This window comes from Teleopsis dalmanni, chromosome 2, assembly GCF_002237135.1.
Source record: "Teleopsis dalmanni isolate 2A chromosome 2, ASM223713v2, whole genome shotgun sequence".
Taxonomy (NCBI): Eukaryota; Metazoa; Arthropoda; class Insecta; order Diptera; family Diopsidae; genus Teleopsis; species Teleopsis dalmanni.
Window position 1 is genome coordinate 77004920 of NC_051847.1, and position 24473 is coordinate 77029392.

Below are 24473 nucleotides of genomic sequence, written 5' to 3' on the forward strand. Positions count from 1 at the left end.
GATAACATTTTTTTGTGTTTTGTTGACTATCAAAGTTCAAACGTTAAAAATATTATTTAATTTTTGCTCAAATAATTAGTTCGAGTGGTTATAGTAAAGCAGCAGCTTAAATATTTCTTTATAAAATAAAATAAAAAACAAAAAATATAAATATATTTTAAAACATAATTTAAATTAAGAAAAATAAACAAAACAAAAAATATTGATTTTTATACAAAATCATTGAAAAATTATTAACAAATTGTTCTTAACAAAAACTATTACTAACTTACTTACTGTTGTCCTTCTCTCCTAAGTGAAGCATAGGGCCTCAGTGATACCTTTCGTGATTTGGTTCCAGGCATACTGTACGTCTTTAAGAACAAAAACTATTAAAACAAAATCACTTATTTCTGTTTAAATATAAATTAATTAATAATTTCAAATTATTTAAAAGAATTATTATTCTCATAAAATTTGTAAAACTATAGCTATATAGTTAATTATACTACAGTTAATTATCAAATTCTCAAAATGGTGCAGGAGAAAGCTGAAAACACGGTAAGTTTAAAAAAAATAATAACTACTAATAATATAATCGAAAATATTATGTGTCTCGATATATAACAATTTTTAAAAAAAATTGTAAATAATCTATTAATTTTATATGTATATACATGTTCATGTTTGCAAATGATATAGTGTGTTTAAATACATAACTATTATTAAATAATTTTTAAATAATTTAATATATTTACATATACCATAAATGTTCACGTTGTATATAATAAATATTATATAAATATTTTCAAGAGTCTTCAACACTAAACATCTTTTTTTTTTAAATTAATATTTTATTAATTTTAAAATATTAATTAAGTAATTTTAATAATAATTTCGTAAGTATCACTGATTAAATTAAATCATAATAGCTGCTGAATTGTTTCTGTTTAATATATATATATTTAGGTGTTTATTAATTAATTTTAACAGTGTAAATTATTTAAACTTTTTCCAAGATATAAAAAAAAATTTATTCTATTTAATATGCTTTTTATTATTGATAAAATAAATAATTGCATGAAATAATTATAATATGTTATTTTAAATAAATAACAATAATAAATAACAATAATGCATGAAATAATTATAATATGTTATTTTAAATAAATAACAATAATAAATAAAAATAATATTTTAATAAATAAGTAAAATAAATATTTTACTGCCAAAAATTTAATTAATTACCATGGAAAGGATTAAAAAAAATATAAAATAAAATAAAATAAATTAAAATAAAATAAAATAAAATAAAATAAAATAAAATAAAATAAATAAAATAAAATAGAAAGCATATATAATAATAAAACATTTAATAAGACAGTAATTGAAAACACAAATTGTTGTTTTTAAATAATGTTTTTAATAAAAATAATTTATAATAATTCAATTATTTTTGACAGTCATCTGTGGGAATGGTCATAAAAATGAATAATAAATTAAACGTTAAAAACGAAATGTTTCTTAATTTTTAATTAACTCAAACCAACAAAAACCGCTTATTATTATACTTTTTTTTTTCAAACGCTAAAAAAACTATTTTTATTTTTGTTTGAACCAGTTTTAGGTGGTATACATATTTTAATAAAATAAATTAATTAAAATGTTTAGCTTTGCGGTTTTGTAAATCAGTTTAAGTTAACACTGTTTCTTCTTGTGCTATACCCCTTGCATCCCATATTTCATCAGACTGCTCAATAATCATATCAATATATCATGTCATACAGTTATCACTAAATCGAGCAGTAAGTCAATACATACTTAACTACACAATGAGATTCATCGACTATTTTAAGTTAAACAGATTTTTTAAAGATATAAATTTTAAAGGTGTCATGAAAATATAAGACCCTTAAAAGATACAAGACTTGAAATTCAATTTCAAAAGCCATTGGAATGGCTTTCGTGAATTATTTCTTAATTTTTTTTATAAACTTTAAAAGAAATTAAACTTTAAAATTAATTAACTTTAAAAGAAATTATAAACTTTAAAAGAAATTAACGAAAGGCATTCTCATTAGGATTATAAGGAGACTTTGTTCATAATTACAATAGAAAAGTTCATACTTATTTTAAGAAGTTGCTGTGGAGTGGAGACTTAAGCTCCGTACAAATCTCCACTCCACAACAGCTTCTTCAGAAAATTTAAATTTTCGAAGTTATTAAAAATTAATTATTTTTATTTACAAGTTAATTAGTGGAATACTTTTTAAATGCGCATTTGTGAGAAAAAAAAAACAATGTATTCTTGAAGAATAAATTTAATTATATAGTACAATTAAAGAGTGTCTGTATAAAAAAAAATTAATTGTATGAAATCAAAAAACCATAAAGCTTTATGTATAATAACAATAAAGTAATTATTTTTATGCAAATACCACAAAGCAAAAATTTCAGGTTGTGGCACATTTTTTTTTTATTTAAAAACTTGTTAAAAAATTCATAATTTTTCAATCTATAAAAACAATTAAAAAATATTGAAATGTAAAACAATTATGATTTACTTAGCTGATCTGTGACACAGTTAAGCGGGAATGAAAAGAAATATTATAAATATTAATTTTATTGTATATTCATTTATTATGTATTATTTAGAGTAAAACCAAAAAACCATTAAAAATTAAACCAACAGTTTAAACAGTTAAATACACAAGTATTATTGATTAATAAGAACTGTAATTTTTTTTAATAAATCGAGCCAACACTTTAAAATATTGTTTTACAATCTTCAACATACTTGAGTGATCTCACAATATTGATTTTATTTATATAATTTTACTATTTGTAGGATAAAAAAAGCAGAAGTTAAGAATTGACTTAAACAATTTAATATTTTTTATCTTAATTCGTTTGAAAAATGTGTTATTAGGAATAAACTCCTACAAAACAACGAATAAAAATAATAACCTGATGTATTATCTGTATATAATAGATTTATTCTCACTAAAACCATCTCTAAGGAATGCAAAATGGACAAATTCCAACTATAGGCCCGTTTAGGTCAAAAGCTGAAACCATTTTCCAGTGATCAAGGGAAAGGCAGACTAGGGACACAGAAGGCTTAGTATTTAGACAACAAATATATTCATATAAATAAGGGGAAGAGGGAAGATGTTCTTGTTAGTAATTACTGATTAAGAGTAAACTCTATGCAAAGAGTTGTTGTTAACACGATCGTAGAAATGGAGATTATAGGAGAAACGCGATCGTCCTGATAAAAAGCCAGAAATTGTGGAGACTTATAACTTATATTAATAAATTATATCTACTTTAGTACTTATAAAAATAAAAAGTATGAGAAGCGGGCATATAACGAAATATTGTACTTATAATACGAAATACGTAACTACGAAATAAGTAGTTAGCTCAATTGCTAGAAATGTTCGGGTACATTTCGGGTCATTAACAATTAGTACAAAAAGTAGCACAAAGTAGTTATTTTTAAAAATGTGTTAGTGAATTCAATTAAATAAAATCAAATTTGTTAAAACCCATAAAACCTAGCGCATCTAATTTTAAAGCAGAGTTTTAGAATCGCGATTTATATTATTGTGAACTGTCAGTTGAACCCTACATAATACAACAAACTGTCATTGGTGCAATCAACTGCTAAAGAGAGTTGGCAAATCCACTCATATTCAACTGTTCAAACGCAACTTAAGCTTTTTAAATTATTTTAGAATTTATTTAATAAAGGATTGAAATTTTAATATAATTACTCTTGTTTTGAAGATTTTTTTATTTAAGTGAATAATTTTTCATAATATTAGAAAAAAATGTATAAAAATTGATACAATAGATAAACATAATGTAGTTCATTAAATTAAATGTAAATAAAAAAATTGTGTAAGATAATAATAACGTGATCAGTTATCAATTTTTAATAATTTCTAACTACAAAAAAAAAATGTGTTTGTGCAGTAAACAAATAATTTTTATTTACATACATAAGTTTATCAAGTTTTAACAAGTTTTATTATCACTGCTTTGGTTTAATTTTTTTAATATTTACAAATATTAATTAAAAGTACATATTGTGGTTTTTTAATGTTTTACATTTGCAAAAATTAGTAAAATTTAAACCGTCGGATGTATATTAAATTAAAATCTAAGAGTTGTTAAGCGGGCCACAAAGGCAGATGCTCGCTTAAGGGCTAATCGTAACTTAAGTGTAACTGCTGACTTAAGTCATGCGTAAATCATCAATTTTGCTGGCTTAATACATAGTAACGTCAGTTTTGCGACTTAATTTACAACTGTAAAATGGGTTTAAGTTTCTAAAAATTTACAGTATTACATTCCTAATAATAAGGTATATAATTCTGGTTTATTTTAATAATTTTTCAGCTTTAATTTTTTATAAAAGAAACTGTCCTGGAAAAGTGAAAAATATATATTTCTATACATTCAATAATCAGTTATAAAAGTATAGAAAAGTAAATGAATGTCGATCGTTCAAATAAATTTGAGAAAATTATAGAAATAAGTAGATAGCAATATTGTTCTAAATTAAATTTTAAGTTTACTACAACTTAATATTTTACAAAAAAAAATTCTGAATAAGTGAAAGGGATTTATGCATGATCACCCATTGCTAGTATGAAGAGTTTTAATAAATATTATAAATTCTAAGTTAGATAATCAATCCAATGGGCAAATAGGTTTAAGTGGATTCTTTGAATCGCTAGTATGACCTGACTTAGATAATCGTCTGATCTAGTCTTTAAAATAAGTGAACCAAAGCAATCGAATATCTAACCTAACTGTACCTATATAAAATTAATCTTTCTTTAACAAAAACATATTTAGTGTAATTTTTATTAAAAAATCATATTGTTATCGACAGCTTAAAGTTTCTACATAAGTTTTTCATTTATTTCGTTGGAACCTGCTTGCGTAGTCCCTTTGGGAGGTGTTGGACGGAGCTTGCTCATCGAGTGATTCCGGGACGTAAACCCGTTCTTTCTTGAAAGCTGTATTTGTTCAACGTTGGAATAGTGGCCTCTAAACTTGTCACTGTTCCATGTTATACTAATGTTACTCTAATATCAAAATCTTTATTAAAACAAAAAAATGTTTACTAAAATAAAGTTAGAAATTAACATGACAGCCACGAAGGCTATCCGAACTCTTTGCAGTCTAACATAAGTACAGATTTAATGCATAATATGTTAAGCAACATTATGGCTAGATTTTACCGTTTATAACATATTAAACCAATTTTGATAGCTACAAAAATTATCTATATAATTTGTCAAATGAGTTGCATTTAATATATATAGCAACTTAAATTTCACAATCTGTAGTTTCGTTAAAGAAAAAGCTTTCTTATATCAAAAAATCTCAACTTAGTTAAGAAAAACAAAATTCTTTTAACTTAGTCTTTTCTTTATAACATGCAGACATTTGTCCTTTTATTAAAACTTAAATATTATTTTATCAAACAGTATTAACGTATAATATATCATATATCTCTTTTAATATAAAATACATATATTCCAATAAAATTTTTATAAACTAATTTATTAAAACATAAGAGAGATATATATTGACAATTTTATATGTAAACATAGAATGTTGGCATGGTTTAAATTCTTTAAGACGCTTATATAAAAAGCAATATATTTTTGAGTTTAAATTTAATTTTAATACAAATTATAATATACATATATCTAATTGGCTCAGTAAATAACTGTTTGGTCAACCAGTTTATAAGCTTGGCCTGAAAAACTTTTTGGCGGATAAACGACAAACAGGCACAATTGTAATATTGATAGCATACAACCAAGAAAATTGGGAATCTATAAAGAAATTTTGATTAATAACAAATAATTATAGTATTTTATATAATTATAGTATTTTATATAATTATAGTATTTTATATAATTATAGTATAACAATAATATATACTTGTATAAATGAATCCGATATAATAACGCCATATATCAGCCACTGAAGGGAAACTAAAAATGACATTGATATTAGTGGAAAAGGCAAACTCTCTGAGTTTTTAACTCGTATCACGTGCATTAACATAGTTAATGGAGCCGCGAAGAATCCCACAGTTACAATGCAACACACTATACCTAAAATATACAAACATATTTAATAGTTAAAGCAATTTTTTAATGAATCTCACAAACCCATTATTTTTACAGCCTTATCATTATCTGTTTCCTGATTTGTATATAATATAACAGCTAATAAAATGAGCAGTACTGCAGAGAATTGTTTTAGGTACGGTTTTTTATTGACGGTGAATATATAGTATAAAACCGCATACATAAAGAACAGCATAGCGCCAATTATGTTGACAAAAGCAATAGTCTGCTCATTAGTAAAGCAGCCATAGCGTAACCAGAGACTACAGCTAATTAAAAAAATATGTACATACATTTAAATTAAATTAAAAATTGTTAAAATTGTTATTCTAAGTGTTTTTTTTTCACAAGACTTACGATAAAAAGCCACATATGAACGGAAAGCCAGAAGAGTCGCCCGTGCTTTTCTTTTGCATATATTTGTGACATACTATGCTGTTTAATTAGTTAAAAAGTAATTATTAGATAAAAGCGTGCATACTTAAGATTACTCACGCTCCTGATAAGTATTGAAAAACCGTTGTAATTACCGCTGTCGTCTCTAACAGCGATACCAAGTTTGGAATTTGCATGTTTTTTTTTTTAAATTAAAAAATTTTTTTTTTTTATTTTAATACAAATTACATGAAAAAATTTAATAAACATATAAGATAATTGTTAATTAGTTAAGCAAAATGCTATACATTTTATTTGTTAGTTCAAACTAAGCACTAAAACCGAAAACAAATATCAGCAGCCAACTCGACGACAGCTTTGACAACTTTCATTCTCGCAGAAACTTGAAATAAAAACAAAAATTCGGAGGAACACGTAAACAAATAACAGGGTTGCCGTGTGCTTAAATTTAAGTAAAAACAGTACGTAACGATTGAATCGTTAACGATTCAAATCGCTATTTCCATTTTTACCATTTAAATAAAATTATTGAAAAAATATTTATATTTTTTATCGTATTTTTTTTTTTATAAAAATAGAAATATCATTAATTAATTCAATTATTCTACAGCTGGTTTTGATTTCGTTCTAATATAAACACAGCAAGTAAAATTGTTAATAAAAATATTCATAGCAAAAGTAACAAAACTCCAAAAAAATATGCGAACATAAAAAGTCAAGTACGGCTTTGGATCAGTTGGTTAAGGTGCGCTGATTTTGAGCTTTAAATTTGGCAGGACATGAATTCGATTACTTACGAATAATTAAATACAAGAATTATTTCCAAGACCACTGATGATGGGTATTTGGCAATACTCGAAACAGCTGTATGGTCAGCCAAAAATTCAATTAATTAAAATAACATAAAATGAATTTTTGTTGTTGTAGTTCACTACTGTTCGAAAAACCTCCTTAATTTATTTGCTGCTTGAAAAAAAATCATTTATAAGTAATCAATTACTGAGTTTATACGTGGAAGATAATTACGATTTTCAAGCAAAAGTTTTCAGCTTATAAAAAATTAATGTAATTATCTTATAATGATTTTCATTGGGAAATGTAGATTTTTGCAGGAAATCTATATTTTTGGTAATTTTATTTTTAATTTTTGAGTTGTTGAGTCAAAATTATTTTTAAATCTGTTTTATTTTTTTAAGAATATTATGTTTTATATCGATTTAATTTTTAGTATATTTCTGTACGTATTTCGGCAAATTTCGCTTTTGCCTTCAACAGGAGAATTCCTAATATTAGGAATACTAGAATATTACGATTGATAGGATTTATCTAACAATAACACACAGTAACGTATAAATTATAGTCATCTGACGCCGGCAATTAAATGATAATCAGATTATTGTTACTTTAAATTTTCTAATTTACATCGAAAACAAGCAAAAATATAGTGATTAATGATTATTTTAAACCTCGTAACACATCGAATGGATGCTTTAATCTCATGAATTTAAATCACTTTATATTCTAGTCGGAGACTAAAAGATCCACTCACAGAATAAAGTAGAGATTCTGAATAATACTAACTCAAACAAATCATCCATAATTCACATTATTTTTTTTAGCAAATAAAGTTTATTGCATAAAGGTGTATGATAGGCCCATGATCTCAAAGTTTTCAGTGCTATGGCTATTCTTATATCTAAAGATATTCAATCTCGGAATGTTATTGGTAAGGCATATTATTTTTTTTCATGAGTAAACTTTACGAACACTGTTATAAAAGCTTATTTTCAGCAAAAATTTATTTCATTGGCATAAGTTGATTTATGCATGTGAAAAAGCTTTTTCGTGTCAAAATATTATGTAAAAGCTCTGGAAGAGCTTTTGTTTGTTTACATTTTAATTGTTAACAGAAAATATTTAGTTTTGTATTGTTAGCAGAGATTAATTAATTAATTAATTAATATTTATAAAAATCAAACATTTCAAAAAATATTTGTTTCTTGTTTGTTAATATTTTGTTTCATGTGTTGAATGTGTCAACTTTTGATAATTTCCTTCTTGGGAAATATATTTTGCACGGTTACAAAACCACAAAAGCTCTTTGTATGGTTAATCAAATTTCATTAGCGGCCTAAATGAAATAGACTATTTTAACAATTGCAATGGGAACATACTTTAAATAGTGTCGTGTAATAATATTAATCTACTTAATCTAGTTTCATTAATCAAGCAATGTAAATGTGCTAAAACTGTGTAAATAAATATAATTCATTCTTCGATATATTCTTACATTCATTTATTCACAACATTCACGGCATGCAATTATCATATAGTCACATATTGGCATTGATTTCCTAGTGGGTAAAACAAAGCAAGATTTTTTTGGAGAGCTTTACATGTGATTTCTATAGCAATTATGCGAGAGAGATTTAACAACTTCTCACTCTCATGCAAGACCGCTGAATAAGTGTAAAATCGTGTAAGGTAAGCTTTAAAATAACTTACAGTTTTTAATTGGTCTTTCGCTAAACGAGTCAGTTTTTTTAGATTCTTTCTTTCTTTGATTTTTTTTTGATAATTCTTGATAATAAACAAAGAGAAAATAATGTATTTAATTATAAGAATAAATTAAAATACAAAACTATACAAAATTCAATGTATATAAATTGCTCCCGTGTATACTGGCTGCGAGCCTATATAAATGCAACCATGCGCTTTAAAATAAAGTAAACAAAAAAACAATAACAGCTGTTGCTCTTCGGAAGGGGAAAGCAAATTGAAGAGAAAAATATTTTGAAAATTGGAATTTATTCTCTTGCTTCTTGTTCATTTGGGTTTTGACTTTTGCCGTTGGATAATTGTTGTTGGTTGGTTGGTAAATAAATGTTATTTGCTTTTATGGAGGATAAATAAGGACTCCACGTGTTGTGTTCGGCTTTTTAGTAAACAAAAAATATGTATATATGTTTTTTCAATAAAAACATATGGAATTAAATTATTTTGTAAAAACTGTGCAAATGTGCTTAACAAGAAGTGATTGATGTGAACGTCGCGCTATAATGTATGCAAGATAATATATATATATATATATGTATATAATTATTATTTTTTTTTTATACATAAATGCGTTTATGTAAATTAATTAACGAAAAACTGTGATAATTGCACAATATTAATAAGAAATAAAATAAAAAAAAATATAATTTAAAATTAATTTCCTTTGTTCCAAAGTGATTTTAATTTGCTTTTAATATAAAAATAAACTTCCGCAAATAGTGTAAGAAATTTTTATTTTAAAATTATGGAAAATGAGAAAAATGCACTTTATGCACGAACCACAGTGGAAATATCAAATAACGTCAATGCTGATTTAATTAAAAAGCCACGCCAGACGGAACTCAACCAGGTGCGTCCAAAGTCAATTCTTTACACAATATCTTCACGCTTTACACGCTTGACACATAATACTTTCTAATTTCTTAAGAACACAATTACTTTCTTTATTCTGCTCTATTCTGAAAGCATAAATATTTAATATTTATTTATACTAACCCACATATTTTATTATTTATTTATTTGTTTATTAATTTCTTAAATATATGTAATAATTCAAATAATGTTTATACGCACCGTCATGCATTTTTTTTTGCTCCAATGAGTGAATTTAATGTCATTAACCTCAACTGTTTATAAATAATACATAAAAATACAAAATATTGATTTTTGTTATTATAAGAAACTTCATAATTTAGCATTGTTTATTACAATTTGATATACTCTAAAAGAAACACGTAATAAATTTATTAGAATTAAAGGGTTAGATATTGAATATGGTTAGATTAGTTTGAAGTGACAGCCTTGTGCACCAAAGTACATGTGTGTTGAAATAATGACCTGTTTTGATTATGTCCGCAACGTCAAAACTTAATGATCATCCTGATAATCAGAGCCAGAAGCATCTTGTGTACTAACAGCAGCATTTTTCGCGACTTCATCATTAAAGTGAAAGAGAACCAATATGACAAATCTATAAGTAGACATCACTGTCAGGTCAGAAATAATAGGGGCCCTCAAAAGTTTTGAATCTTCTTGGTTGCGATCATTTGATTCCCTCATCCAAGTTAAAGCTAAGCAAACTAAAGTAAGAAATGTCTTTGTCAGGTCAGAAAGAATACGGGCCTTAAAAGTTTTGAATCTTCTCGATTTGGTATCATTTTATTTCCTCATCCAAGTAAAAGCCAAGCAAACTGAAAAGTCTATAAAATAAGCCATGTCTTTGATTTTAAAAGAGGACATATTTGTCAGGTCAGAAAGAATAGGGGCCTTAAAAGTTTTGAATCTTCTCTTAACCAATGATGAGCACTAAATCATGAGTTGTAGTACAGTTTCCTCTTCCATGGGATTTCTTCGTTCAAGTAAAAGGGAACAAATATAATTATTCTATAAAGTTAGTTATGTTTCTAAATTAAAAAAATAACATTTCTTTCAGTTTAGAAAGCAAAAGGGCCCAAAGATTATAAATCTTCTCTTAACCTATGATACGCACTGAAACGTGAAATAGAGTACAGTTTCCTCTTCTTCCACGCTATTCTTCCATTCAAATTCCATTCAAATAGAAGGAAATCATTCTGACAAGCCTATAAAGTTAGCTATAAAGATGACATCTCTGTCAGTTCAAAAGGAAAAAGGGCACTAAAACTTTTGAATCTTATCCTAGTTAATGTTGAGTACTATAAGTGCTATGAGGTGGAATACAGTTTCTTTTTTTTTCGCGCGACTTCATCATTCAAGTAAAAGACAAACAATCTATAAGTCAAGTCTATAAAGTTGGCTCTGTATCTGATTTTAAAAAATGAGAGAACTATCGATTCAATTTAAAAAGAATTCCCAAAAAGTTTGAATCTTTCCGTAGTCAATGAAGTGAAGTACAATTTCCTACTCTGCTACGGAGCCACAGCCCCAATAAAAGTCGTAAGATGGTAGTTGAAGTTTGAAGTTGAAACAGCTGAGAAATTTGTTCAATTTGGACCAGGTGAATCTAATAATCTGACAAGAATCTTCATCTACATTGGCTTATAGGTTGGTGTTGAATATTGTAAAGAGTAGGTTAGACTAGGTTAGGCAACTGTTGTAGACCGTTCAATTGATCAATTCACTTGGACCCTGCGATCTATTGTAATGTAAGTATTGCTATTAACGGTTGATGAAAATTACTCTATGTTCCATTTAATATTTACATTTAAATATTACATTTAATATTCTTAGGCCGTCCTGTCCTCTCTCAAATTTAATTTAGTTGCTTTTTATGTTCTCAGAATTTTTGCTTGAAAGTTACTATAATGGTGAAAAACTCAATTAAAAATGTTCAAGAAGAAAAAAAATCTCGAAACACACTCTGGCATTTACTTGGTTTCGTATGTTGCAACAGTTGAAGTACAAAGAGCAAAATAATATTTATTTTCTTCTCTAGATTTTTAGATGTTTGTACTTTATATTAGTTATGTATGAAAAGTGGCAAACCTTGATTAGTTCTAAAAAAATTTTTAAGTAGATAAGAGTTGGATTGAACAAAATTATATGTTCTACGAGTAGTTATAATAATCATTCATATCATATTAATTTTCAACGCAACTAATGTAACTAACACTATATAGGTATATATGAACTTTATATCACTCATACGCATTAGTAACGATTTAAATGTATCTTTATATATAAATATATCTTTATTTTAGTGAATATAGTGAATACATGATAAAGTACCTGTATATTTCTTGATTGATAGACCATGTACTCCACATTACTGCACTATTCTTACTATTCCTGTTTATAACATTATTTTAGGATGTTTCTGTTAACAAGTGGCACTCAAATTAAATATCTATTTAATATACAATATATATATTCTTTATATATATCTTTTTTTTCTTTACTATATATATATATATATTGGTATATATAGTAGTAAGTATCTATTAAATATATTATACTCCAGAACAGAAAAATCTGTATTTGATATATTTCTAATAATTCTTATAAAGTGGCAGTAATCTGATTCACTGAAAACCTAAGTTTCTAATTTATACTATGCATATATTCAAGATCTACACTCTCAACTAGAATATTTCTTGCAAAGATTTAATTCTATATGATTCTCTATGCTCCTTGAAATATAGTTTAGAAATATATAAACTTATAATTATATTAGATAAGCTTCTAAAATTTGATATTTCAATTGTCAAATAAATATTCTGTATACATCTTCATCTATTCTACATAATATAAATGCTACTATTTGCGTAAAGATTGTTGTAGCACAAAATAATGTATTTACATTGCGATACTGTGCTTAATCTTCTTTACTGGAAGTCTAAATCCATTCTGTATTCAAACTATATATTCAAGACCTCAATTATTTAGTAGAGATTTAAATTTAAATACATCTCTTCGTTTAAAGATTTTTGCAGCATAAAAAACCTATTTAGGTTGCCATATTTTCCTTACACTCTTCACTGGGTGTCTTAATTTGTATTCTATTCCAAACAATTTGTTTTAGAATTCAACTATGAAATAGAATATTTCTTGCAAAGACTTATATTTATAGACTTCTGCTCTCTTAGAGGTTGTTGCAGTAAAAAAAAATTATTTATCTACTGAGACGGGAGTATTGCAAATTCCATAGGTAGTCATATTTTGACTACACTCCTTCACTGGGTGTCTAAATTTCTATTCTATTCTAAGCAATATGTTTTAGAGTTTAACTATCAAATAGAATATTTCCTGCAAAGATTTAAATTTAAAAGTTTCTGTTGTAACATATTAAAGATTATTGCAGTAAAAAAAGAATTTATTTGTCTGCTGGGAATATTACATATTCCATTACTGTAAGCCTAAATTCCTATTCTATTGTAAACTATATGTTCGAGAACTCAACTACTAAATAGAATATTTCCTGAAAGATTTAAATATTGTGTTCTTCTGCTTCCTTAAAGTTGGCTGTAGTATAAAATAATCTATTTAGGTTGCCAAATTCTGAATACATTCGTTCCACAGGTAACTAAATTCCTATTGTATTCTAAACAATATATTGCAGACTTCAAATAGAGTATTTTCTGGAAAGATTAATATTTATTCGAAAATATATGTTTAGTAGGAGTCGTTACCTTTTTCGGCGTTGGCTGTACCTATACTGATTTAAATCTATATACGTACCAATGCTATTCCTATGGTACCTTAATAGGCCATCATTTGAGCTCAAGTAGGCTCAAGTCCGCTATTCCAACCTCCAACCTACCTGTCATATAATACCTACAATGTATTATGACTACACCTATCCGTTGAGAATGAGATAAATCTTAATACCAAGTTTAGATAAAGATATATATGACTACATCTGTGAGTTAAGAATGAGATAAATCTTAATACCAAGCTTAGATAAAGATATATATACCTACATCTATCAGTTGAGAATGAGATAAATCTTAAAGCCAAGCTTAGATAAAGACATATATGACTACATCTACCAGTTGAGAATGAGATAAATCTTATTACCAAGCTTAGATAAAGGTAAAGAATCATTATATAGACATCATTACAATAAATGATATAAAAGGCATAAGCTTATATTCATTTAAATATTTAAATATTTCTTTATGTCTACAGTAAAAATGTAAGTTTTTTTTTAATCTTAATTTATTTTTTTCTTTAAATAATTTCAAAGGAATTTATTTCGCAAATTATTAATAAAAGGAAAAATGCGATAATATTTTTTTCAATGCGAATTTTTAGTATATAATTTCGAAAAAAAAAAGATTTCATATCAGTGATTTATTATTATGACGCCATTATTGACCTCTTACTAAATTAAAAACACATTATTCATATTTTATAATTAAATCTAACTTCAGAAATGAACTTTGGCTTCGACTAAACTTACAGATTTCTGCTACTTTTCATTTCCGTTTCAAAGCCAGACATATTTTAATTTTTTAGTAAAAAATTAGATTTATTTATGAATTTTTTCAGAAACCACAATGGGGAAAACTTCTATCTCTGGTAGGTTATGCCACTACATTTGGTTCCGCCGTGCCGGTAGGCTATTGCATTGGCGTCATAAACAGTCCAGCGAATGTAAGATTTTATATATTTTTATATTAAATTTATTAAAAAAATATAATTTGTTTTAGTTGATAAAAGTTTGGTGTAATGAAACTCTAATTACTCGGTATGATGCTTACTTAAGTGAGTCCGGTATTGATATATTATGGTCTTCGATCGTTTCGATATTTTTAGTGGGTGGTGCCATTGGCTCGCTAGGTGGCGCTTGGGCTGCTAATAAATTCGGCAGGTGAGTACATACATATTTTGATTTGATAATATTGTAAATATAACGCATTTAAATGATTAGCGATTATTATCAGTGAAGTATTCTTATCATTGGCATTAGTCAATGGTAATTGCAAGGTGAATTGAACGTTGTGTTTATAAAATTTATGTATAAAAATAATACGTTATAATATTTATTTTCTATGCGTTACCTTGATTTATAAAAACATGTGAACTGGGCAATTGTGACGATATTTTACTGTTCTTTTTAATATGCATATTAATCGCAAATTCAATTCAAATAGGTACGATAGGTAGGATTATACCAAATCTTTTATTAGTATCATTGCCGAACCTAGATATCGAAATGCATATTCTCTTGTTATTGTTATAACCCATTGGGATCTGGTTGTGAAGGTTCTTTGGGAGGTGTTAAACGGCATTTGATCGTCGTTGGCAACTGGGACATAGACCCGGTCGATTTTGGAACCTACACATTCTCTAAATTTTCGTTTATTTCAAGCATATTTATTTCTCGCAATTTTTGTCTATGGCTAATTTAATATTGTGGACGCTTTCTCTTACAAGACAATTTCCGTTAAAGTACCAGTCATCAATCTGCAGTGATCTCGGCACTTACTCTTAAAGGATCAAATAGGCATATTTCGATACAAGTAAATACTAGATATTTTTCTATTAAGCTATTCTTAATATTCTGATATAAAGAAAAACCTTGTATTTGCATTTTGCATACTCATAGGTATAATGGCGTTTTCAATTGGTAAATCTGGATTCAAACTAGATATACTCTCGATTTGTCAAATTTTTTTTGCCCAATCGAACAATTTTGGAAAAATATAACATTTTTATAGTACTGTTAGTAGACATTTGATTTGTCAAGTTATATAGAACAATTGCTAATTTCAGGGTAATCTTGTTACTCTATAGCAAATCAAAATATCTAGTGTTATAAAATAAATTAAATTGTTATATATTTCGCTCGAGATTTACTAATTAAAATTGAAAAGTGCACTAAGAGTAAATCTCGATGGAAAAAGTTACACCAGATTTATCAATCGAAAAGGTATAAGTAGGTGCCGATGCACTTACGTTAGTAGTACAAGTATAAAATGCTTATAAGAAGCACTTATGTGACGAATTATCGCATCAATATTTTAAGTTATTATGCTATGCCAAGTTTCCACACAGTTATATACGTATTTATGTTCGATGGTGATATTTCTGTCAAATGTATTTCTCTCCGCTACTAATTTACTATATCAATATTATATTGATAATGGTATATAACTTAAAAAAGAACCATTCAAGCACTAAGGAGAAACCAAAGCTTAGCCGAAACTCAATAACAATTTGTTATGGCCAAAATAAAAACTAAACTAAAAATATTTTTTTTAAAAATTTAAAATTTTAATAGATTAACAAATTAATATTGCAACGCCCTTGGTGCACTAATTTTCAACTATTAGATTATATTATTGTCTATTTATATTAACCATTTCTATTGGCAGATTATTACTTTAATTAACAATTTTAAAAACCTTGTGATAAGTGTATGGAAATTTACTAAAAAGTTAGTTACGACTTTACGACACTAAAAATCTCTCCGTATTGTAAAATGTTATCTTGGTACAAAAGAAATGCACTTTGCAGTTTTTATAACAATATTTATGAAACGATTAAAAATGTTTATAGTTTATTGGGTTACTTTAATAAACTAACTTTTGTTTAAATTATAAGTTAACATATAAAACTTAATAGTCCAATTTGATTTATTTAGAAAGCAGACAATAACAAAATATATATAAGTTTATTAAACATTTTATTCAAACAAAGGGATTTTATGAACCAAATAAATCATATGTTATATCAATTGTAAAAAACTTCTTTTAATTAAGAAAGATGTTTCTTAATAAAAAATTTCATTATGATATCTTATCTACAGTAATCCCCCTATAATGCTGTACCCTTATAACATGTTTTCATATGACGCGATTTATATATAACACGGGCATTCCCCTATATAAAGCGGGGACTTGTACAGTTTATACTAAGCTTCGTGTACCTTTGCATGTGTGTATAGGGGGTACACGAAATTACCCCTATAACGCGTTTTCCTATCACACCCCCGCGTTAATGTGGGGATTACTGTACATTGTTACTTATATACTTGCACAATTAAAATAGCCTTGAGTGTATACTCATGATTTCTCAAGATTTTCTATTTAAAGCAAAAGAGGTCAAATTATTACAAAATAAAATTACAGTCTAACTTCCATAACTCGAAGTACTATTTTGCAAAGAAAAGGTTCGATTAATGGAGACATCGAGTTAAAGAATTTTTTTGTGATTGTATGTAATTTGCTCTCTAAACCCTGTTGTACTCTATTTAGTTCGAGTTATAGAAAATTCGAGTTATAGAAGTTCGAGTTGTAGAAGTTTACCTGTATTTTTAAAAAAATTATCATTTAACAGGGTGTTCATTTAACAGGGTTATCCGTGTATATATTTTCTATATCTATTCAAATTTTGCATAATGCATATGTATGGTTTTTGAAATGATTTACAGTTTTAGATGTAATACTAGTTTTTATAAAAAAATCTGATAAAAAAAATGTCTGCCAGTGGTGTACTCAGGTAGGAGAGGTTGGGGATACACACCCCTTGAAAATTTAATACAATAATTTATTAAACTGCGACAACTGTGCTAAAAAATATATTTTCTAGTATATTCTCCTCCTTGGCACAGTCCTGGTAAAGCTACTGATATCTATAGCTAATATCTATATCTATTAAAAAAATAACTGTTAGCGCAAAGGAACTACTTTAAACTACTACTACTATCAATTTCAACTTAGTTGTAATATAGAACGGTAAAAATTTGTAATGCTTTATTGACTAACGGAAAGTGAGAAGATCTTGTTGTTGCAATATGTTATTGTTGTTGTTGTTGATGTTGTAACTAGGTAGGACCTGAAAGTCACAAAAAAAAAATGAATGTTTTTACAAGACGAATACATGGGTTAGAATGGGATGGGTGATGCTTGAAGGTAGGTGGAAGGGTAATAAAAAAGAAGGGTTGGATTGTGGATGAGAAAATTTTAAATACAAATTAACTCGGGTTCAGACGAAGGAACCTAGGTTGGAACATAAGTATGCTTGATTTTATAGTCCTTATTGTGAGAGGTGAGTGATATAAGTTCTTTATACACACTTGTGATTGTTAAAGGTAGACCCGTGAACCCTTGGAATATCACACAACTAAAATAATTGTTTGCATACAAATTTATACTACTACTATTCATTAATCTTTTGATTGTCTATTAGACCTGTTTTTAGTTAACCGGTTAATAAAAAATATTTCTTACCAGCCAGCGCATATTATTCTCCAAACATTTTTTATACTTACCATATACTTTTGTATATCATTCAAAGCTACATACAATTTTTTTATTATCTCTGCTTGGTTGCTAAATAGCGTAGGTTCTTGAGTCCTTCAAATAAAGGTTAATAATCGTTGATGAAATCGTAAGGAGTCAAATTATGGTGAACGATGGTATTGTTACTGTTCTTGGGCACAACCCATAAATAAGGAGTGTGTTATTGTTTTTTATTTTTAATAGAAAGGTTTCGAATAGTAGTGAATTGCAACAACAAAATTTTTTTTTATTTATTTATTAAGTGCATTTTTTATTTTTTTAGTTTTTAATTTTTAAAATAATGAACAATTAAAAATGCAAGAAAAAATACAATAACAAACAAAAACATTTGTTTATCATTTGAATTATTAAATGAAATTTTCTTTTACACAGAAAAGGCTGCTTTTTAATCAGTGGTCTACTCTTCACATTAGGTGCCTTGATGTTTTTCTTTTGCCGTTTGGCAACTTCCGTTGAAATGTTGCTATTGGGTCGTCTACTCGTAGGCTTAGCGTCAGGTCTAACCACAGCATCACTGCCAATGTATTTAACGGAAGTTGCACCACTTGCTTTGCGTGGCACATTTGGCGTCTTTTGTGCAGTTGGCGTGACAGGAGGTGTAGTGGTTGGTCAAGTTTTCAGTTTAAGTCAAGTGTTCGGAACTGAAGATCAATGGCACTATGCTTTGAGTTTTTACATAGTACTTGTAGTAATATGTTATACTCCATCGTATATTTATCCAGAGAGTCCAAAATATTTATATATTGTGAAAAAAGAGCATGAGAAAGCACGTAGAGAATTGATACGTTTACGTGGCATTGAAGCCATGGACGCAATTAAGAACGAAATTGAAGAAATGGAAGTTGAAGCTAATAACAAAGTACAAAGTAGCGGCTTTTGCGCGGTTTTACGAGATCCTGCAATGTTATTACCATTAGTTATTGTATGTTGTTTTCATGGTGGTCAACAATTGAGCGGCATAAATGCAGTAAGTAATGAATCTAATATATATGTATAGATAAATTCGCATTAACTAATAAATTTTTTTTTAGATATTTTATTATTCAGTATCAATTTTTGAAAAGGCTGGGCTCACAACTCCTCAAGCCGAATGGGCTAATCTTGGCGCTGGTTGCCTTAATTTAGCTACCTCATTTCTTGGGCCTGTACTAATGGCCAAAGTAAATCGCCGCCCGTTAATGATGTTCTCCAGTGCGATATGCTCGGGCTTCCTTTTCGCCATTGCCTTCATTTTATACTATATCGTGAGTTCAACTATATACTTTGTAATTATTTTAAAATAATTTATTTTGGTTTATCTTTAGGAAACTGCCAATTGGTTTGCAATTGCTTGCATTGTCTGCATCATGGGCTACATATTTTTCTATCAATTCGGTCTTGGTCCTATACCATACTTTATCGGTGCAGGTATGTTGATATATCATAACTTCAAACTTAAAGCGTTTAAAAAGCATGAAACATATTTACAATTTTACAATGTAATTCAATTAAGCTTCTGACTTTCTATTGCTTTCAATCTCTGCACAAATTTATTTAAAAATTCATTTCAATTAAGTTTGTTTTCATTTTTCACAACAAAAATTCACGTGATGTTGTCTGGTAATAGGTCTTGTGTTATTCAATTTGTTTTGATTTGTAATAATTTTCATTTTTTATTTCATATTTCATCGTTAATTGATTTTATGGAGTCATTGCCCTTGCAAACGCTGCCGTTATCCGATACTTCAGCGTGCGCCAAGTAAATTAAAGTCTGTTTGTTTACAACTATAAATTTGTGAATGTTGAGATATTTATATGTGCACATACATATATTCGCTTTAATATGTATTGCGGAACGATTTGTTTATTATTATTTTATAAACAAACAAACAGAAAATTAGCCTGTGCATTGCTGAAAACCACAGCTGTTAATGTTATACATTAATGATTCTACTCATTAATTGCTTAGTGGTATATTTCATAGAAACGCATTGGTCACATTTTACTCATACTAAGTATAAAGACTTTTATCATTATTGATGCGTAATCTATAGCGTCACATTATTTGCATGAAAATGAACTATTTTTAAGTCACACACATAACTTCATTTAAATCGAAAACTAAATATAATACAAGACCGTGACTAACATAGGCATTTCATTTATTATAATTTTATTAAATTATTATGTGAAGGAAATCCCTTGTTATCAAGATCTGCAAATGTGCTAATTTTCTATACAAAAAATATGAAAGATAGTTTATAGTTCAAATCCCCTCCCTTTAAAATGTTTCGGACCATTTTACAGATGGTTAGGTTAGGTTATGCTGGCAGACCGACAAGGCCATGCGTAGACCATTAAGGTCCATTGCGATACCACCTCATAATCTTATTTATAGCGCGTGTTATTAACGAATGGTATTAAGAGTTCAACAGCAGCCTCAGGCATGTGCTCCAGTCTTGTAAAAGTAACAGCCTTCAAGTATTTTTATCAAGTACTTGAGAGAGCCGGGCAGTTACACAGCAGATGTAGTACACATTTAACAGATTCAGTAATGTAATTGATTTTTAAAAGTTAGACCGATTCGATTGACCGATTGATTTTTCTCAATCAAACTTTCTCAAGTGTTATTATGTTGAGCCTTTTCAGAGTTAGTGCATCTGGTCATTTTTGCTCTTTGATAGCTGGGGGCTTTCTGCGGAGTCCCATCCATCTCACTGATTAATTTGTGTATTCCTCATAAGCTTCGAGATTATTCAATGATTGATTAAAGATCTGCGTGCCGCGTGCGGTTAGTGATTACTCTGAGATTAGATAGTGCTAAGTAGGGCAGCCTGTCTGTTTTCGCATATAGCTTCAGTGCTCTGTCCCTGTCTCAAGTGTACTTTAAATTAGTTTTCAAAAATTCCCCCATATGAAGAAGTTTCCATACTGTTATAGCTATCCAATAAAACCTATTAACTAATTCTGTTGTCATTTAGTTCTAAAAGGGTAACTAACCATATCGAATTTTTAATGAAATACAAGAATGAGGTCGTTTGATTCTCATAGTAACAGTAATTTCATATTCTATTTAATAACGTTAAAAATACGCTGAATAATAACAAAGCAGACACGTAAGAGATTTTTCGTCTTCCTCACAGCTTCGTCTTATCGCATTACCTGAAAGTAGTAAGATTAATTGAAAGAAACAATTAGTGTTCTGGAATGATTACTTAAACGACAGTGTCCCGCCAACAAATCCATTAATAGACTGATATTTCTGCGAGGCAAATCAGTAAGATCCCTAAATTTTTTTTATTTAAAAAGGGACAACTTACTACAGATGCCCGCATGTCGTTGATTATTATCATCTTTTAAGTACTTACTTACTTCGTTGGCCATTACAGACGTGAGTCGTCATGGCCGCGTCGAGTAAGCACCGAGCGCTCCCAAATCGTTGGCCACCTGGTTCTTCTACCGAAGATGCGTACGTCTTCGGTACCCGCGTTTTCCACCTGCGGGTACCGAAGCAAATACCTTTTTATCCGGAGCACTTTCTTCCATTCGCACGACATGACGAAGCCAGCGAAGCCGCTGAGTTTTTATGCGCTTAACTATGTCAATGTCCAGGTATAGCTAATACAGCTCATTGTTCCATCTAATTCGATACTCGTCGCCAATGTATAATGCACCATATTTTAATTAGAAGATTTAATTAGAAAATTTGAGAAATGTAGTTAATAGAGACGTGTAAAAACAGGTCCAAAAAAATTTCTTTGACCTTGTCCCAATGCCATTGTGAAAATATATCATGCCACATTTTTGGACAGTGTAAAAAGGGGAAGAGAAAAACAAAATTGAAGTGATACCGGTTAATAATTATTTCTTAAAATTGTTTAATAACTTTTTCTATATCTACTATATCTGTGTACCAAAGAAATTATATATTTCTATATATATTTTTTATATAAATATAAAAATATGACGTTGCTAATATAAAAAAGTGACCTAATGATAAATAGCTCCAGATTATGATTATTAAACACATAAACTGTGGTATTTAATACAGTAGTTTCGAACGGTAGTGAGCTACAACAACAAAAATTATTTTTTTATTATTTTTAATTAATTGAATTTTTGGCTGACCATACAGCTGTTTTGAGTATTGCCAAATACCCATCATCAGTGATCTTGGAAATAATTCTTGTAATCATAATTATTCAGAAATAATTTTTTGAGACTGCAAATATTTTTCTACTAAAATAATTATATATACTTAGATTCGTACTTCAATAGGCTTACTAAATCTAGAGTGCTAACTGCATACATAATACGGAAGTGGTTTGGTTTAATTCTTATATTTTCTAATAATTGGTTCGATTCGTAGTTAGGTGCAATTGAAAAAGTAGTTATTGTTTTTGTATCCTGTATAGATCTGCTTGTAAAATCCTTTTGGGGATAGTGTACGGCATTTGGTCGTCGAAATTGACGAGAGCTTTCAGGGCATAGATCCATCCGGTCGTTCTTGGAACAATACTGAAAATGCGTGGTTTATGCGGTTTAAGCTCGGTGTGAAACACTATATAAAAGTCGACAGCTAATGTTTGTGACTTACTGATAACCACTTTCTATGGAAGAAAGTGGTTCCACAATGAATTATGAAGAATATAAATTACAATACTCCATAAATGTTTTATGACACTATATTTTTAATAAAATCTGAATTGTGAAATCAATATTTTCCTTAGATACTCGTAAAATCGACAATGTCTCTGATTTACAAAGTGGAATTTATCTTGATTTCCTTACTTATCCTTTGTTTTCTTATAATAATAAATGGATAATGTCTGTTTCCTTTTTAAATTTTTTTCTTTTATTGTATAATTAATTTAAGTTCTGTATATATTATTAGATAGGATATATAAATAAATTTGTATATATTTTTATAAATCATATCCGTTTCCTATTAATTCAACACCATCTAGATATGTTTCATTAAAAAACAAATTTATTTATCATTTTGTTTATATTTCGTTTAATTATTTATTTATTTATTGGTGCATTGTGCTAAGCGGTTGTTGGTATATTTTGATATGCTTAAGAAAAGTTTCTTGTATGTTTTTTCGCTTTATATTTTTATATCTTTTTATTGAGACTAAAGCAATTATTTTTTTACAGAACTCTTTGAAGTAGCACCACGTCCTGTGGCCATGTCGATGGGTAGTTTATCTTCGTGGTCTTGCAATTTCATAATAGGTATGACATTTCCAAGCCTACAAAAAGCTTGGGGTGCCTTTGTGTTTATACCATTTTCTGTAACTTGTGCATTACTTTTCCTACTAACGAAATTCTATTTACCCGAAACCCGTGGTCGCGATCCCTCGGAAGTCGCACCGCTCGTTTCAAAAGGTTTTCGGTCAAAAGTGAGATAAAGGCTATCGTAGTTATCTTTATTAAATAAGAAATTTCTATCACAAAATTAGGCACAAATTATACTATGTACATAGGATGTCCAATTATAGTTTCGAATTTATTAAAATTTAATTAACACATAATATAATAGGTTTTTTTTTAAACTGTTCACATTTTGTTTCAGGTTGAGTAAAAGTAAAAAGTGTAATTATTTAGAAAATTTATTTAATCTTTCTTCAATGTTCGAAAGTAGCAAAAAAATTTTTTTAAGTATTAATTCTTTTATTTATTGGGATTTATTAATTTTGAAGCGTAAAATAAAGCAACTGCAAAATTTTTTGCTTATACTATATTCAGACACACCTTAATTTGGCAAAAATCTTAATTTTATCTTCGTTTCAGCGAAATTAAGTTGCCTTTTTTATACAAAATTCAGTTTTTAGGTTAGAACGAAATTAAGGAAAATGACCTTAATTTCGTTGAAACGAAGGAAAAGATAAAGTTGAGATAACGAAAAAGTGACATTTTTTTAAATAAATGTCAATGACAGTTGACTTTAATAAAATCGGAAAATATTTTGAAGTATTGCAAATTTTTAAATTTGAATTTAGAAAATGAACTATAACTGTTATTAATTAAATAGAGCGAAAAATAATAATTCACATACCTGGAATCCACTAAAGCTAATAAAACTACTGAATGTCATCTTTTATAGTTATAATAATCAATTTCTAAAATTTCCCAGCATATACTTTTAAAATTCGTTTTATAAACAAAAAAA

General features: G+C 27.8%; 2 protein-coding genes across 3 annotated transcripts; one reads left to right on the forward strand and one right to left on the reverse strand.

The window, feature by feature from the left end:
* The first annotated feature begins 429 nt into the window (after nt 1–429).
* Nucleotides 430–23864, forward strand: LOC119681531 (solute carrier family 2, facilitated glucose transporter member 1-like). 2 transcript variants are annotated; one of them, XM_038094755.1, is made up of 7 exons: nt 430–540; nt 14562–14666; nt 14723–14883; nt 18692–19286; nt 19351–19563; nt 19624–19726; nt 23459–23864. In XM_038094755.1, exons 1-7 carry the CDS (start codon nt 514–516, stop codon nt 23710–23712), a joined length of 1458 nt encoding a protein of 485 aa, XP_037950683.1. In that variant the 5' UTR covers nt 430–513; the 3' UTR covers nt 23713–23864. The 2 variants fall into 2 exon arrangements, with proteins under 2 accessions (XP_037950683.1, XP_037950682.1); XM_038094754.1 differs by lacking the exon at nt 430–540 and adding an exon at nt 9785–9942.
* On the reverse strand, nt 5576–6975 carry LOC119681532 (sugar transporter SWEET1-like). Its single transcript, XM_038094756.1, has 5 exons — nt 6636–6975; nt 6498–6575; nt 6183–6409; nt 5950–6125; nt 5576–5840 (listed from the first exon to the last, which is right to left on the reverse strand). The coding sequence occupies exons 1-5, from the start codon at nt 6710–6712 to the stop codon at nt 5721–5723; spliced, it is 678 nt and encodes a 225-aa protein (XP_037950684.1). The 5' UTR covers nt 6713–6975; the 3' UTR covers nt 5576–5720.
* Nucleotides 23865–24473: the final 609 nt, after the last annotated feature.

Bases quoted from the DNA above. Each gene is read 5' to 3' on its own strand.
- LOC119681532 (XM_038094756.1), bottom strand. From the start codon at position 6,712: ATGCAAATTCCAAACTTGGTATCGCTGTTAGAGACGACAGCGGTAATT. The intron at 6,410-6,497 runs GTAAGTCTTGTG...TTTTTTAATTAG, and splicing joins TTCATATGTGGCTTTTTATC to CTGTAGTCTCTGGTTACGCT. The intron at 6,126-6,182 runs GTTTGTGAGATT...TGTATATTTTAG, and splicing joins TAAGGCTGTAAAAATAATGG to GTATAGTGTGTTGCATTGTA.
- LOC119681531 (XM_038094754.1), top strand. From the start codon at position 9,838: ATGGAAAATGAGAAAAATGCACTTTATGCACGAACCACAGTGGAAATA. The intron at 14,884-18,691 runs GTGAGTACATAC...TCTTTTACACAG, and splicing joins GCTGCTAATAAATTCGGCAG to AAAAGGCTGCTTTTTAATCA. The intron at 19,287-19,350 runs GTAAGTAATGAA...ATTTTTTTTTAG, and splicing joins AATTGAGCGGCATAAATGCA to ATATTTTATTATTCAGTATC.